Source organism: Dendropsophus ebraccatus, chromosome 3 (assembly GCF_027789765.1).
Source record: "Dendropsophus ebraccatus isolate aDenEbr1 chromosome 3, aDenEbr1.pat, whole genome shotgun sequence".
NCBI lineage: Eukaryota > Metazoa > Chordata > Amphibia > Anura > Hylidae > Dendropsophus > Dendropsophus ebraccatus.
Genome location: NC_091456.1, coordinates 52,959,613 through 52,974,716, shown reverse-complemented (window position 1 = coordinate 52,974,716; position 15,104 = coordinate 52,959,613). Strand labels below are relative to the sequence as shown.

The following is a 15,104-nucleotide window of genomic DNA, read 5'->3' as shown; positions in this document are numbered from 1 at the left end:
TGACTGAACTGTATAGCCGTACAAACCATGCAAGACAATAGAGTATATACCTTGAAGAATTTGTACATTGTTCTGTAGGGTCTCCTGTGAAACAAAATATAAAAATGTTAACACAAAAGAAAAAAAAAAGTTATTTACACAGAGCCAGGAGAACCATATCATGTGCTGGTAGATATATACTATGATGTCACCAATCCCTGTCCGTGTTGTATTGTATTCTACTTTCCAACTAGCTTTAAGCATAATGATCAGCTCTTTAGATATCCTTTTTCAGCAGGATTTTTGCCGGTAGGATTCACTGATAATCTCAAGTCTGTGGCATCCTGCCATTATATGGATTGGACAGGTTGCATTATAATATATTTACAGGAGATGCATGGCACTAGATGTGTCTGTGCAATCGCTTACCCTTGGTCCCTTTGGAAATAAACATGTATGCTTGGCCAATGCATGTTTCTGGTGGACTTCGCAATTTACCAAAGCATTTGATTTAGGTCTATGGAAAATCCACATTAGAATAAAGCAGCAGCAAAGAGGTTTTAAACACGCTAGATACAAGTGGTCAGAAAGGTGGGTAAAGAAGTTTGCTAAATGATTGTTTTGTTTTTCTTTTTACAGAAGTATTTAACTTGACAAGCCCTACAAGTTTACCTGCATTAGTTGAGATGGGAATACCCCTTTAGGGTACGTTCACATTTACAGAATTCAGAGCAGATTTCCCACCGCGGGTTCCGCAGCGAAATCCACTGCGATACTCTGTACAAGTCAACCAATGCAAGTGGAAATGGGGAAAGAATGTTGCTAAGGAAATCTTACCTTCTCACTTTTACATGACTGCTGAGCATTCTGCATCTGGGAGCTGTGCAAGGTCTGGATAGTTTCTATTTGATTTTTCTGCTTCGCCAGCATATCTTCAAATTCATTCTTTTTCATCTCAACTGCCCCTCTCTCCGCTGCTGCCCGGCGAATCCTGCCCTCCAACTCCATCACACGGCTCTAAGATTACATAACAGGCCATGATTAGCACAGGACGGAAAAGGTAAAATATGTATATAAAAAGGTATATAATATTTAAAAAAAAACGTACAGATAGTACAGAAGTACAGATAGAAAGCTTTTAATAAGGTTATAATACTGTGCAGGAATGTATATCAATAGCATGCTATCCATGCTGGTAAAAGGATCCGTTCTGCTCACATAGTCTTTTTCATCAATAATTTTGGGCATAAGTGTAACAAAAAACAGATACAATACAGAACCGGTAAGTATTATAACAAATTTGGCAAATAGACAACAAAAAATAACCATCTAATTATTTGTTTTACATAAGCAAAGTAATGCTGGGTTCACAATGCGTTTTTGCAATCCGTTTTATTCATCCGTTTTTTTCCAAATAAAAACGGATGCATTTGTGTGCATCCATTTTGATCCGTTTTTCCATTGACTTTCATTGTAAAAAGAAAGGGATCAAAACGGATCCGTTTTTTTTGACGGACACAAAAACGTAGCTGACACTACTTTTGTGTCAGTTAAGAAAAAAAAAAAAAAAAAACGGATCCGTTTTGATCCGTTTTTTTTTTTTACAATGGAAAAACGAATGCACACAAATGCATCCTTTTTTTTGCAAAAATGGATGAAAAAAAACAGATTACAAAAACGCAGTGTGAACCTAGCGGTTTTTCTATTGACTTCCATTATAAAAAAAAACGATCAAAACGGATCCGTTTTTTTTTTTTTTTTAACGGCCAAAAAAGTAGTGTCAACAGTACTTTATTGTGCGTAAAAAAAAAAAACGCATCCGTTTTGATCAGTTTTTTTTTTTATAATGGAAGTCAATAGAAAAACCGATGCACACAAATGCATCCGTTTTTTGCAAAAAATGAATCCGTTAAACGGATGCTGAAAACGCAGTGTGAACCTAGCCTAAGCAAGAGAAACATCCATTAGCTGACAGTATAGAGGAGGCTCGCTTATGAGAATCAACCAAAGAACCAATAATCAACACTTGCAAACTAAGGGTATAAACCCACACACCGTATATGCAGCGTATTTACTACTGCGATACGCAGCAAATACGCAGCAGATTAGATCTAAATAACTGAACACAGCATCAAATCTTCACCATCACATCTGCTGCGTATTTGCTGCGTATACGGTGTGTGGGTTTATACCCTAACACTTATACCCTAAAACTCTCTGAAGCGCCGAGACACTGTAGTGACAGAGCCCCGCGACTATCACTACAGTACAGCAGCGCTTTAAAGAGTTTTCCAGCTGGCGGTATGATATTGATACTTCACGCCGGGACGGAGAAACATTTCATTGCATACATTCACAGTCCGTAGGTCCACAAAATCTACATACCTGTAAATGCAGCCTTACAACACACAATTTACACCATGTAAATGAGGGATTTTCACCCCCAGTGCAACCATCTGCCCCACCTGTTGCCTCATTATGAATATTGAGGTGGCGCTCATCACTGCACAGCACCAGATGGATATTCATAAGGTGGAAGCAAGCGGATGGCTACACTGGAGAGCTGTAGTCCCACCCCCAGGGCACCAAACCTCCAGGTTTACAGGACAATTAAACTGACTAGTTAATAGAAACTGTGCTCAGGATAAGAAAAAAGTTATTTTCATTCACCGTGTCCCCAGCGCTTTACCAACATGACACTAGGTTAGAGGGAAGTTATGTGATAATCGCTCCGTGGAATAGAGACAACGATCAGCCGATGATCGTGTCATCGGCTGATAGTTTATTTAGGTGCAAACCTAAAATCATCGGGCACCCACTGCGCTTCGCTGCGTGGAACAGCGGTGCGCGGCGGGCGACCGATGATTCCACAAACAGCATACTTTACCTAGCCATGCTGCAGGGCTTCTCCTGCGCTCCTTCTTCCAATCGTGCGCACAGCAGCAGCTTCGGAGCGGCCTCTCTGAGTTGACAGACCGCTCAGTCAATCACTGTCCGGGTCCGCAGCAGCCAGCGATTGACTGAGCGGTCTGGCAGCTCCGAAGCTGCTGCTGCACACAGGACTGGGAGAAGGAGCGCAGGAGAAGCCCTACAGCATAGTTAGGTAATGTATACTGTTTAAACAAGGGCTGCAAGGACATCCATAACGATGTCCCTGTAGCCCTTGCTAAACGATTATCGGGCCGTGGAATAGGCCCAGTAGCAAAATCGGCGCTCATTTACATTATTGATCAGGCCCCCATCGGCCCGTGGACCCTAAGAATTTTGGGCTGCAGATTAGAGCATGTTTTATTTTTTATTTATTATTTTGACCAGAAGCTGCAGTAGAGGCACCAGACTCTCCAACACAGGTGTGAATCCAGTCTAAATACTCTATGGCAGGCTATCAATAGTTCAGCATGATGACCCCCAGCAGGCCCGTATTACACTGAGAACAGAGTTGAAATAAGTTGTCTGTTCCTTGTGTTGCTGCGGCCCCAGGATACTGCAGCCTCTGCTCCTATTGAAGGAAATACCCCTGCCCCTCCACCCCCGCTACATGGGTAAAAGGGCCAACTGATTCTGTCTCTGTTGCTGAACAGCTGAGGTGGCAGCAGAGGGCACTGTCAGACTGGAAAGAATACACCACTTCCTGCAGGACACACAGCAGCTGATAAGTACTTAAAGGCTTCAGATTTTTTAATACAGTTTACAAATCTGTATAACTTTCTTACACCGGTTGATTTGAAAAAGATTTTTCTTATCCAGAGTACCCCTTTAAGTCAGACCTATGCTCTCAATTACAAAAAGATTTATATTCCTACACATGAACAAAAAAGTCCTTTGAAGGCCACTGCAGGCCTTGTGGTTAAGTGGAGAGAATAGAAAATGCATATTACTGCAGAGCACAGATGCCACATCATCTGCTGGCAGCATAACTGATTGACTTTACAAAAACAGGATAGGTTATGGTTTATATGCATGAAGTACGCATCTGCTGCGCTGTAGGAAAATAAAAGTCACTGTGAAGCACAAGACAGAAGAAAGATATCTTACCTGTAACTCCACACATCGAGTGCTTGTAATCCAGTAGTTTATTCCCAGGACAAACACACATGCTAGAAGCACAGCTATAAGAAGTGGTGGAGACTTCATTGCCCTGCGGCCACTCCCCAATCCCATAATATGAAGTTCAGCTGCTCAAACCTGCAGATACATTGAAAACACTGTATCAGCCACGATCTATCTATATCTGTTATACATAAACACTTAAAAGGACAAAAAAAACATATCACCAGAACTGGCTGTGCGTCTTGTCAGAATGTAACTAAAGGAGCCGAGACGTATTATTCACACAGTGATGACAACAGCTTTCAGCAATTTTACATATAATTTCCAGGAACTTTCTGAGAAGAATGCAAACTTTTTTTTCTTTTTAAGGTTAAAAACACAGCAATTTTGTAACTTTACTGGACACACCATCCTGATAATGCAGCAATGTAATCCTCCATACAAGTGTGCACAAGGTCTAGGGGCGTAAGTTAATGCTCCCCCCGAGGACCACGGGGGAGCATGGTGAGGTAAGAACAGCATCTTCATGTTCTACCGAAAGACAGCAGTATATAAGAAGTTTTCCACTGCTGGAGTAACCCTTTAAAACACATCAGGAACCACTCTGACTTTCTCAAGTTGAGATCTCAACAGACATCAATAGAAGAGAATACAAATGTTGGCCACATTTAGCACCTGGATGTGAAACATGCTAAATGAAAGGTACTCAACCTGGCAGGACTTCAGAATTTGCTACATCTATCCACAGTCATATCATGAATATTAGTGACCCATTTCCACTGGGAGCCACACATGTCCATGCCATAACACTGCCCGCAGCACGTTGGACAGATGCTGTTCTCATTCTGCTACAAGTTTATCCTGATTACATCTACCCAAAGGGTACTAGGGGGAATAGAATACAAAGGTTTGCTAGGTTCTGTTAGGACATGCACTAGCTAGCCACAAAAATAAAGCTTGTTTAATCCATTCTATTTGTCAGTTTCCTTTTTGTGTACCAAAATTCATGTTATTAAAAAAAAAAAAAAGTCTTAAGGCCCTATTACACAAAGCAATTATCATCCGTATTCGGCCAATAATCGTTTCGTGTAATAGAAGACAACGATCAGCAGACATGCACGATGTTGGCTGATCGTTGTCTTTCAACGGGCTGAAACAGCAACAATCAGCCTGGCAAAGATCCGCCGCCATCGCCCTGTGTAATAGGTGCGGCAGCAGCTGTCTCCGATAGGCTCATCCAATCACCTTGGCAGACCCCCCCCCCCCCCGCCTCTTACCAGCTCCTCCTTATCTGCAATACAGCCGACGGGTGGCGGGGGAATGACCTGAGAGGTCGGCAGCAGCGAGGGGGGCAGCCCATAGAGGATGGTGGTGGCCTGCTGGCGCCGCTCCTATTCAACAGAGTGACGGCAGAAGATTGATGCTATATTAGTCGCTTGTTTTCAACTTGTTTGAAAAACATGCGACTCAACGATCAGCTGACAAACGATGACGGCTGATCGTTGCCCTCTATTCCATGGGACGATTATCGGCCATTAGGCCTTAAAATCACACCATCTGTACACTACATGATACAAATCAGTAAGGCATTAATGGGTGATATACATTATCTACTACCTCTTTTTTGGTCACTGCGGTGAGTTAATTGTGTTTTGCTCTCCTGCAGGAATACAGGTTTTTTTTTTCTACCTCATATATAGTATTAATTGTATTATATAGGAGTTTACAAACAAATTAACCAGTACCAGGTCACATGACTACTTCGATACAAACATTGGTATACAGCACTACAAGTACCACAAAATTCCCATACTCCCAAACTACAGAGACAAACAACATCCACCAAACAGCAACATAATTCATCATGTAAAGGTGAAAAAAAAAAAAAAAATTCTATAGAAGAGTAATATATGGAAAAAAACTAAAACTAAAACAACCTTTCCACTTAGCAAACACCAACAGTAACCACAAAGTGATTATATGCTGTACAACTTCAAGCTGTCTGAATGATTTCTGGACACATTTTTAAAGTAAAGCCTTTCTGGTGAATGCAGCACCAAAATTCTAGTGAAGTTGCGTACATCTTTCCATTTATTCCCCCCCTGTTCTAGAACTGGACAGCTTTTTGTCAGCGTTTTCTACCAAAGATGTATCTAGCCTTTCTGTTTTTGTGCGTTACCAGTGGTTTGCATCTCCAGAAAAACCTGCTGCATTTACAGTCATGAAGGAGCCTCTTGATTGAAGACTATGACAATATTACGTGTAGCCCTTGAGGGTGGTACTGATGTGAGTAGATTATGAAAGGGTGTCTCTTCACCAAGGAAAAAATTCTACAATCATCCACTTTAGATGTCTTATGCTTTTCTGGGCATTTTAGAGCTATAGAGGTTTCATTCTTTTCAACAGAGTTGTGCATATTTCAAGCCTATGGCTGTATCCATGTTTTCCAGGACTCCCTTGGGCTGCATCCAACTTCAACAGCCACCGCTAATCAAATGCTATACACCATGGGTCTCGGGTTCGGACGAAATCGAGCGCACTCTAATAGTCCTTTTACACAGAGCAATAATTTGTTCAATTGATTGAACGATTTGGTTTTTATGCCAATCAGCATTTAGATAGTGAGATAAATTTTAAAAAATTGTTATTACGATCGCTTTAACCCTTTGAGGACCAGGCCCAAAATGACCCAGTGGACCGCGCAAATTTTGATCTTAGTGTTTTCATTTTTCCCTCCTCCCCTTCTACGAGCTCTAGCACTCTCAGTTTTCTATCTACAGGCCATGTAAGTGCTTGTTTTTTACAGGAATAGTTGTACTTTGTAATGGCGTCTTTCCTTCTACCATAACATGTATGATGGAATTCCAAATATATTATTTATGAAGATATAAATAGGTGAAATCGTAAAAAAGAATGCAATATGGTAACGTTTTGGGGGGGTTCCTGTGTCTACGTAATGCACTATATGGTAACAGCGACATGATACAATTATTCTATAGGTCAGCCCGAACACAACCATATGCAGGTTACACAGATTCTCTAATGTTATATATTTTTTTTTATGAAATCCTTTTTTTTGGCAATTAATTATAAATAAAATGGGCCTATTGTGATGCTTATAACGGTTTTATTTTTTCACCTACGGAGGCATGGAGGCAGGTAAGAGACCTCCGGCGGTCCGTTTTACCGATCGGGACCCCCGCAGTCACACTGCGGGGGTCCCGATCGGTAAGTGACAGGGGACTCCCCCTGTCACTTACACTTAAACGCCGCGGTCTCGCCGCGATCGCGGCGTTTAAGGAGTTAATGACACGCGGCAGCGCGATCGCTGCAGCGTGTCATTACCGGTGAGGTCCCGGCTGCAATCAGCCCCCACCAGCTATGAAGCGCGCTCCGCTCCGGAGCACGCTTCATAGCGGGAGATACACCGAGGGCGTACAGTTACGCCCTAGGTCATCTGGGGACAGACTTCCATGGCGTAACTATACGCCCTGGGTCGTCTAAGGGTTAAGATAGCTTAAGGCCATTTCTCACACTCGGATGAATCTTTTAAAGACTTTACACAAAGCGATCGGCGAACATTATATTATAAGCGAACAAACAGCGATGATTTGAGAACATGTTGAAAGACCAAGATGAATGATTTCTCACTCATCGCTTGATGATTAGCTGTGTTTATACAAGCAGATTATCGCTCAAATGTGATCGTTATTGCGTAAAATTTAAACGATAATCGCTCAGTGTAAAAGGACCATAAGTTTGTTCAACTCTACTATTCATCAATCTCCCAAACTATTGATGGCCCCTCCTAAGGTTTCTCCCATGGCTCTGATTTGTTTTGTTTCAGCCTTCGCCACCTTCATCTTTAGCCAACATATAAAAGGTTCCAATTAATAGTCACTGAATGCAAATGCAACCCTTGGAATCTACCTTTTCTTTCCTGTTTCATCAAATACTGGTACAATATTGTACAGTAACACTGTACAATAAACTGCTTGGAAATTAACTGAACAATTACTTTTGATGGTCTGTTTGCACGAGACGATAATTCGCCCAATTGATCGTTTAACGATTTTGAAGCAACGATTTGGTTTTTATAACAATCAGCGTTTAGACAAAGAGATAAATCGTTAGAAAAATCGTTATTGCCATTGTTTTTAAGATCGCTTAAGCCCATCTCACACATAGGGTGAATATTTGAAAGACTGTTTACATTAAGCGATCTGCGAATTTTTAGCGAATAACCAACTACAATTTGAGAACATGTTAAAAGATCACAATGAACGATTTCTTGCTCGTCGCTTGATCGTTCGCTGTGTTAACAAGAGCCAATTACTGCTCAAATGCGATCGTTATTGTGAAAATTCAACCGATAATCTTTCCGTGTAAATGCACCATGAGTCTCTGAAATCAAAGGGACTACATAAAAAACAGCTGTAATTGCTGCACAGCAGGTGATTGATATGATTTGTAAGTAATGGTGTGTTTACACAGACAGATTTATCTGACAGATTTGTGAAGCCAAAGCCAGAACAGACTATAACCAGTGAACAGCTCATAAAGGAATGACTGAGATTTCTCCTCTTTTGCAATCCATTCCTGGCTTTGGCTTCAAGGGCCTGGCCACACTAGCGTTTTTACTTGAAACCGATGGATCCGATCATTTTTTGTAAATGGATAGCTAATGACGGATTTGCTAACGGATGTCAACGGATAGCCAAAAATGTTAGTGTATCCATTTATTTTAGCTTCTGTTGTCATCCGTTTGTAATTCAGTTTGTTTCCGTTTTTCAGAGTTTTCTTTTTACTTCCTGTCTTCTTTCCCCTTCTGCGCATGCTCCAACTAGAAAACGGAATGGGACGGAAACTTGAACGGACACAAACGGATTAACCTTCCGTTTCGATCAGTCACCATTGACTATCAATATAAAAAAAAAAACACGGATTGCATTTGAATTGCATTGCAAAAAAAAATAAATACAGCAAACACAATTTTTTTGTCCGTTCAGAAAAACGGAACTTGAACGGATTGCATGCTAACGGAGCACTATTTGGTCAAACGGAGCACAATAAAATATAATTGAAACCTATGGGGATTATAACAGATCCGACAATTTCAGTTTTGCTTTCTCTAAAACAGAAAAGGATGACGGAATGGTGGCGGAAGAACGAACGCTAATGTGAACGTAGCCTAAGGAGTGTGGATGAGCTGCATTGTGACCTGCAGCTAGCCATGTACATTTACCAGACTACTTGGGAGGCCATTCTCAAAGAACAATCAATTTGTTGTAAGCTGCCAAGTCATGAGGTAGGAAAAGCTCCAACTTGTGGAGAAGAGATTAGTCAACAGCAACTCTTTTGGATCTTTTGTATACCACAAAGTGGGGAAAAAAGCGAAACATAATAATTGCTACAAGATAGTTCTATAATTTGAGATGATTGTTTTCCCAAATTGGAAAAAAAGCTCATACAGCCATACTGTAATATACTGCCTAGCTGACTGATGTTCATGCTGGCAGATATACTATGTTATACTAAGCTTGGTTTCACCAAGTCAAGAATGTTAAAAGGGGGTTGTGCAACAGTGAGCAGGACTAAACTGCACTACAAGAAAGCGCCCATTGATGAGAGAGGCCGTTTTCATCCAGAAAGAGAGCCATGTTTTTCTAACCTCATATAACCCCCACATCTGAAGGCGCCATCCCTAATGACCAGTATACCTTTCAAAATCAAGAATTTAATAGTCACCTGTTTAACCCATAAGAAAAATTGATGACAGATGAAGAAATGATCTACTATTCACTTTAATCGGAGAAGATTCTGTCTCCACTTTAGCTATAGTAATGTACTTCGGGTAGAGCTACTGGAATCCTGCTAACAATACATCAACAAAGTCAGGCACCTTCAGTGAATACAATCTAATGGGTCGCTTGCCAAATACAACTGAAATGTCTTACACAAGGCCCAATAATACGAGTCAGTGAAGGAAATGCATCCGGGTACTGAGTGTATGTTTATGGTCCTTAGAATAAACCAACAGAAAATAGCTTTGTGTCGTCAGGCCAGGATGCAACATGGAAACTCAGGAGGTCACACAAACAAGCCAGGTTGGCAGTTTGCGGCAAGATCTATTGTATGTTAAGTCCCTGGAATGCAAGTTAAAATTCATTAAGAAAAAAGCCCTGACTTGTGGAATTCATCAATGGTGTAGACGTGGGTTTGTGTGTCAGAAACCACTTCTAGGCTATGCTCCCACACAGTATTTTTGCAACCAAAACCAGGAGTGGATTGAAAACACAGAAAGGCTATGTTCACACACTACGTCCGTTATTTTAAAATAACGGCAATTATTTGCCATTAAATGACGACCATCCACACAATTTCAACAGTGTGGGAACACAGCCTGTGTTTTCAATCCACTCCTGGTTTTGGTTGCAAAATACTGTGCAAAAATACTGGGTGGGAACGTAGCCCTATGCTCAAAAATTTGCAGAAGTGTAGGCAAGTATACCTTTTATTTCCTTTTTTTGCTATGGTCCCAGAAATATATGAATAAAAAACAAACATTGGAATAAGCCTTTTTATTTGTACAGCAGAATCCACCCCGTGTAGCCCTACCCATTTAGGAGAAACCAATTACATCTATACACTTCAGGGCAACTTCATGTTCCAGCAGAGCAGGTGCTGCCAAACCCCTGGTGCATGGCTCCCAGCAATCTGCGTTTTAGAGGAGGTGACATTTTTCTGTAGTGCAGGGGAAGCGAGGAGTGGAGGCAGCGAATCTGGTAACATTACCCTGGCCGCTTCCTTCCCTAGCAGGATTAATCAGGTGCACTACATAGCACACACTGAATGCTAGTTTCCCTGGTCAATATGTTTATTAGTATGGACATGGCTCATCACTTCTCCTCCAATAATACATTTTATGCGGAATGTTTATTTTTTTTTTTTAACTAAAATTCAAAGCTATACCCAGACAACAGGTCTTATTAATTCTGTCTGTAATTGTTACCTCACGACTGCAAAATAGGTATAAGTTGCTCTACACCTCACCTAGGTGGATGATCAAGTGCCCTCTGGGTGGTCCCTTCTCATGCAGTGTCCTGGGATATCTGAGCTGAATGCTCCAAGGTCTCCTGCTCCATAGTCCATTCTGGATACTGCTAGAGACATTAAAGGGGTTATCCAGCGCTACAAAAACATGGCCACTTTTCCCCCTACTGTTGTCTCCAGTTCAGGTGCAGTTTGCAATTAAGCTTCATTTACTTCAATGGAACTGAGTTTCAAAACCCACCCAAACTGGAGACAACAGTAGGGGGAAAGTGGCCATGTTTTTGTAGCGCTGGATAACCCCCTTAATATTAAAGGAGGACTGTGCAGTGTTCAGAAGGCAAAGGACATTGCATGGGAGGGAACCACCCAGACCCACCTGACTATCCACCTAATTTGCTTGCAGCTGCTGATACATTAGAGATTAAAAAAAAAACAACAACATTTTAAATAAAATTACTTTAAAAATCCCAATTGTCTGGAAACCTTAAGAGTCCTATTAGATGGCCTGATGCTTTATAGACAATCTACAAGATTTGCATAGCCACTGACAAAAATAAGTAAAATAAAAAAGGACAAGAATAAAATAAATAAAATAATAAAAGTATAACAATTTTTTTTCTTATTATTGTATCATTTTTTGAAAAAAGTGCAAAGAATTCCCAATCAGGTCCAAATTAGTTTAGTATTTTTAATACAAAGATGAGGAAAATAATATATATAAGACAGAGCCCTTTGATGCACAAAAGTCTGGGTCAAATTAATGCAATGTTCCTCCCCGCCTTCTAAGAGCCATAGCGCTTTTATTTTTCCACCTACAGGGCTGGTTGGGGTGTCATTTTTTTTGCGCAATGATCTCTAGTTTTTATTAATATCATATTGGTGTAACAGAAAAATTTTGATTGCTTTTTTTTTTTTGTGTTATATAATTTAATAAAATCAGCAATCCTGGTGCGCTTCTTTTCTTTTTCCGTTTACACTGCTTAACATACGGGAACAATAATGTTATATTTTTATAGATCGGACAATTCCGCATGCTACTATATGTAATATGTTTATTTTTTTATTTTTTTATAATGGGCAAGGGGGTCTTTTAAACTTTTATTGGGGGGGGGGGGTTATAAGGGTTTTTTTTTATACTTTTATAAAACTTTACTACTTTTTACACATTTACTGTAAAAGATGCAATCATTAGATTGCATATACTGATCTATGCTATGCCATGCCATTATCAGCTATCTATGTATAGATCCTGCCTGAGAGCAGGCTCTAGACATAGATCGCCGAACCGAAAGGACGGAGGCACATGCGATCGGGACCCCCGCAGCCATGGGGTCCTGATCACTCAGTGACAGATGTTTGATCTGTCACTAAGTACCTTAAACGCAGCGCTCCCCCTCACATCAGTAACGCCATCAGTACAGGAACTTATATATACATTCCTACTGCACGAGGTATGTGCAGTGGGAACGTGTATATACACATGTTACTGACGGGAAGGGGTTAAAGGGGTTATCCAGCGCTACAAAAACATGGCCACTTTCTTCCAGAGACGGCCCCACTCTCGTCTCCAGTTTGGGTGGGGTTTTTGATGCTCAGTTCCATTGAAGTAAATGGAGCTTAATTGCAAACTGCACCTGAACTGGAGACAACAGTAGGGGGGAAAGTGGCCATGTTTTTGTAGCGCTGGATAACCCCTTTAATTGCAAACTGCACCTGAACTGGCAACAAGAGTTGTGTTGTCTCTGAAAGAAAGTGGCCGGCTGCCAGCCCACAGCCCTGGCCCCGAGCATACGTAACCTGCTAGGCGCAGCTGCTGTGTGTGACGTTCCCGCCTCCCCTCGTTCCCCATCAGCCAATAAGGCAGCACTGATTGGCTGATGAGGAGCGAGGGGAGTGTCACACACAGCTGCGGCACCGAGCAGGTAATGTATGCTCGGGGCCGCTGTGTGTATGGGACCTATTCAGCTTTATAGTACAGGATCTGCAGCGGATTTCGCTGCAAACTCGCAGCGTGAAATCCACTGCGGATCCGGTACATGTGAAGCTGAACAGGTCCCATACATGTACATGTGAAGCTACCCTTAGGCTAGGTTCACACTGCGTTTTCAGCATCCGTTTAACGCATCCGTTTTTTGAAAAAAACACATGAAAAACGGATTGCAAAAAACGGATTCATTTGTGTGCATCCGTTTTTTCCATTGACTTCCATTATTAAAAAAAACGGATCCGTTTTTTTTGGCGGACCAAAAAACGTTGCTGACCCTATTTTTCTGGACGTTAAAAAAAACGGATCCGTTAAACGGATGCTGAAAACGCAGTGTGAACCTAGCCTTAACTATACCTGAGTGTTTCTTTCAGACATAACCTGCCTACAGAGGACTGATCTGCAATCAGAGAAACTGGCTGACAGCTGAGTTAGCAGGAAGCTGGGCAGCACTGAATATTCATAAAGGAGAGGGAAGAGGAAGGAGTGGTGAAGTGTGGCACAAATACTGAGCTACAACTCCTCTTTGAGTCTTCATTACAGTAGAAGACAAATTACTAAAAGACTAAAAGGCAACATGCTCACAAAGGGACTGCTAGCTACAGCACACTACCAGCACTTCAGGTAGGGCCTGGGTGCTGACAGATTCCCTTTAAGGCCATATTAGACGGCGCGATAAATGGAGTGCATTTGCTAGATCGGCCCCTGCTTACTGAGACTATTAGACAGCTCTATAATCTTGCGGGTGGGCTGCACAGACATGGTTAATGATGTCTGTGCAGCCCTTGCTTTAAAGGATAACATTGCTATATAGAAAAGAAGAGGTTTTTATGCTTACCTCTCCACGCTCCTCCCATGTCTCCTGCCGTATCTCTGGGTCCCCTGCTGAACCAGTCTCTGCAGTAACAGTCTGCTGAGCCAATCACGGAGACTGAGCTCTGCGGCTGGTGATTGGCTGAGGGTCTGTCACTGCAGATACGGGTTCATTATTGTCTGTGGTCAACAGGGGACATAGAGAAAGGACAAGAGAACACCAGGGGAGCATTTACAGATAAGCATAGAACATCTTTATTGTTTTCTATATATTAGAACACTGCTTTAAAACAGTTGTCGGCTGAGCATCACCTATTACACAGAGCGATGCGCAACAGGCAAACAATGACTTTTGAACTTGCTGAAAGACAACGATCAATTGGCCAATTCCTGGCTGATTGTTGTCTGTATTAGGGCCCTTTTACACAGAAAGATTATCTGACAGATTATCTGACAAAGATTTGAAGCCAAAGCCAGGACTGGATTTGAAAAGAGGAGAAATCTCAGGCTTTCCTTTATGACCCGATCTCTGTTTATAGTCTGTTCCTGGTTTGGGCTTCAAATATTTGGCAGATAATCTGTCAGATAATCTTTCTGTGTAAAAGGGCCCTTACACAGGGCGCTATCTGACCTATTTGGCAGATAATGGCTGCTTGTAATTAATAGGCCCTTTAAATGTAAATGTAATGTAAAAATGACTCGTACTACCAGCTTCAAATAGACCCAAACCACACCTACAAGTGTGCATGTATGAATAAAAATCGCGTCTGTGACCCAAATAAAAAAAAAAAAAAAAAGTAAAATCTTCACTTCCTGGATAAACATGGTGACGTAACAACCCGCAGCCTACTCCTGGCTACAGCAGCTGCCCGGGTCCTTCTCCTAGCCCTGGCACCGCTCCATCCGGTACCCGCCTGCTGGCTCCCCCCCCCCCCACGTGGCCGCTGCGGAACTCTCCCCTCCCAGGGGCGGCCGCTGCTTCTCCCTGTCCCGCAGAGGGGAGAGCCCGGTAGTGGCAAGGAAAAGCAGCAGCCCCCCAGGGAGGGAGGGAAGGGCCGGCATGCGGGTGCAAGATAAGCGGTGTCAGGACTAGGAGGTGGTCCCAGGGAGCTGCTGCAGCCAGGAGGTTGCAGGTCGTGTTGTCACCATTTTTATAAAGGAAGTGAGGCCTTGATTCGGTAGCACATGCATTCCCTGCAGGACATACAGCAGCTGATAAGTACTG

General features: G+C 42.0%; 1 protein-coding gene across 3 annotated transcripts in view; it reads right to left on the bottom strand.

Annotated features, from left to right (window-relative positions):
* GOLM1 (golgi membrane protein 1) overlaps positions 1-15,104 on the bottom strand; it is a 45,234-nt gene that overhangs the window by 11,288 nt on the left and 18,842 nt on the right. For all 3 annotated transcript variants that reach the window (XM_069961771.1, XM_069961772.1, XM_069961770.1), the window contains 3 exons: positions 4,015-4,164; positions 817-996; positions 51-84 (listed from right to left, as the gene is read on the bottom strand). In XM_069961771.1, coding sequence (XP_069817872.1) covers positions 51-84; positions 817-996; positions 4,015-4,140 — 340 coding nt within the window. In that variant the 5' untranslated portion in view covers positions 4,141-4,164. The remainder of the gene's footprint in view (positions 1-50; positions 85-816; positions 997-4,014; positions 4,165-15,104) is intronic.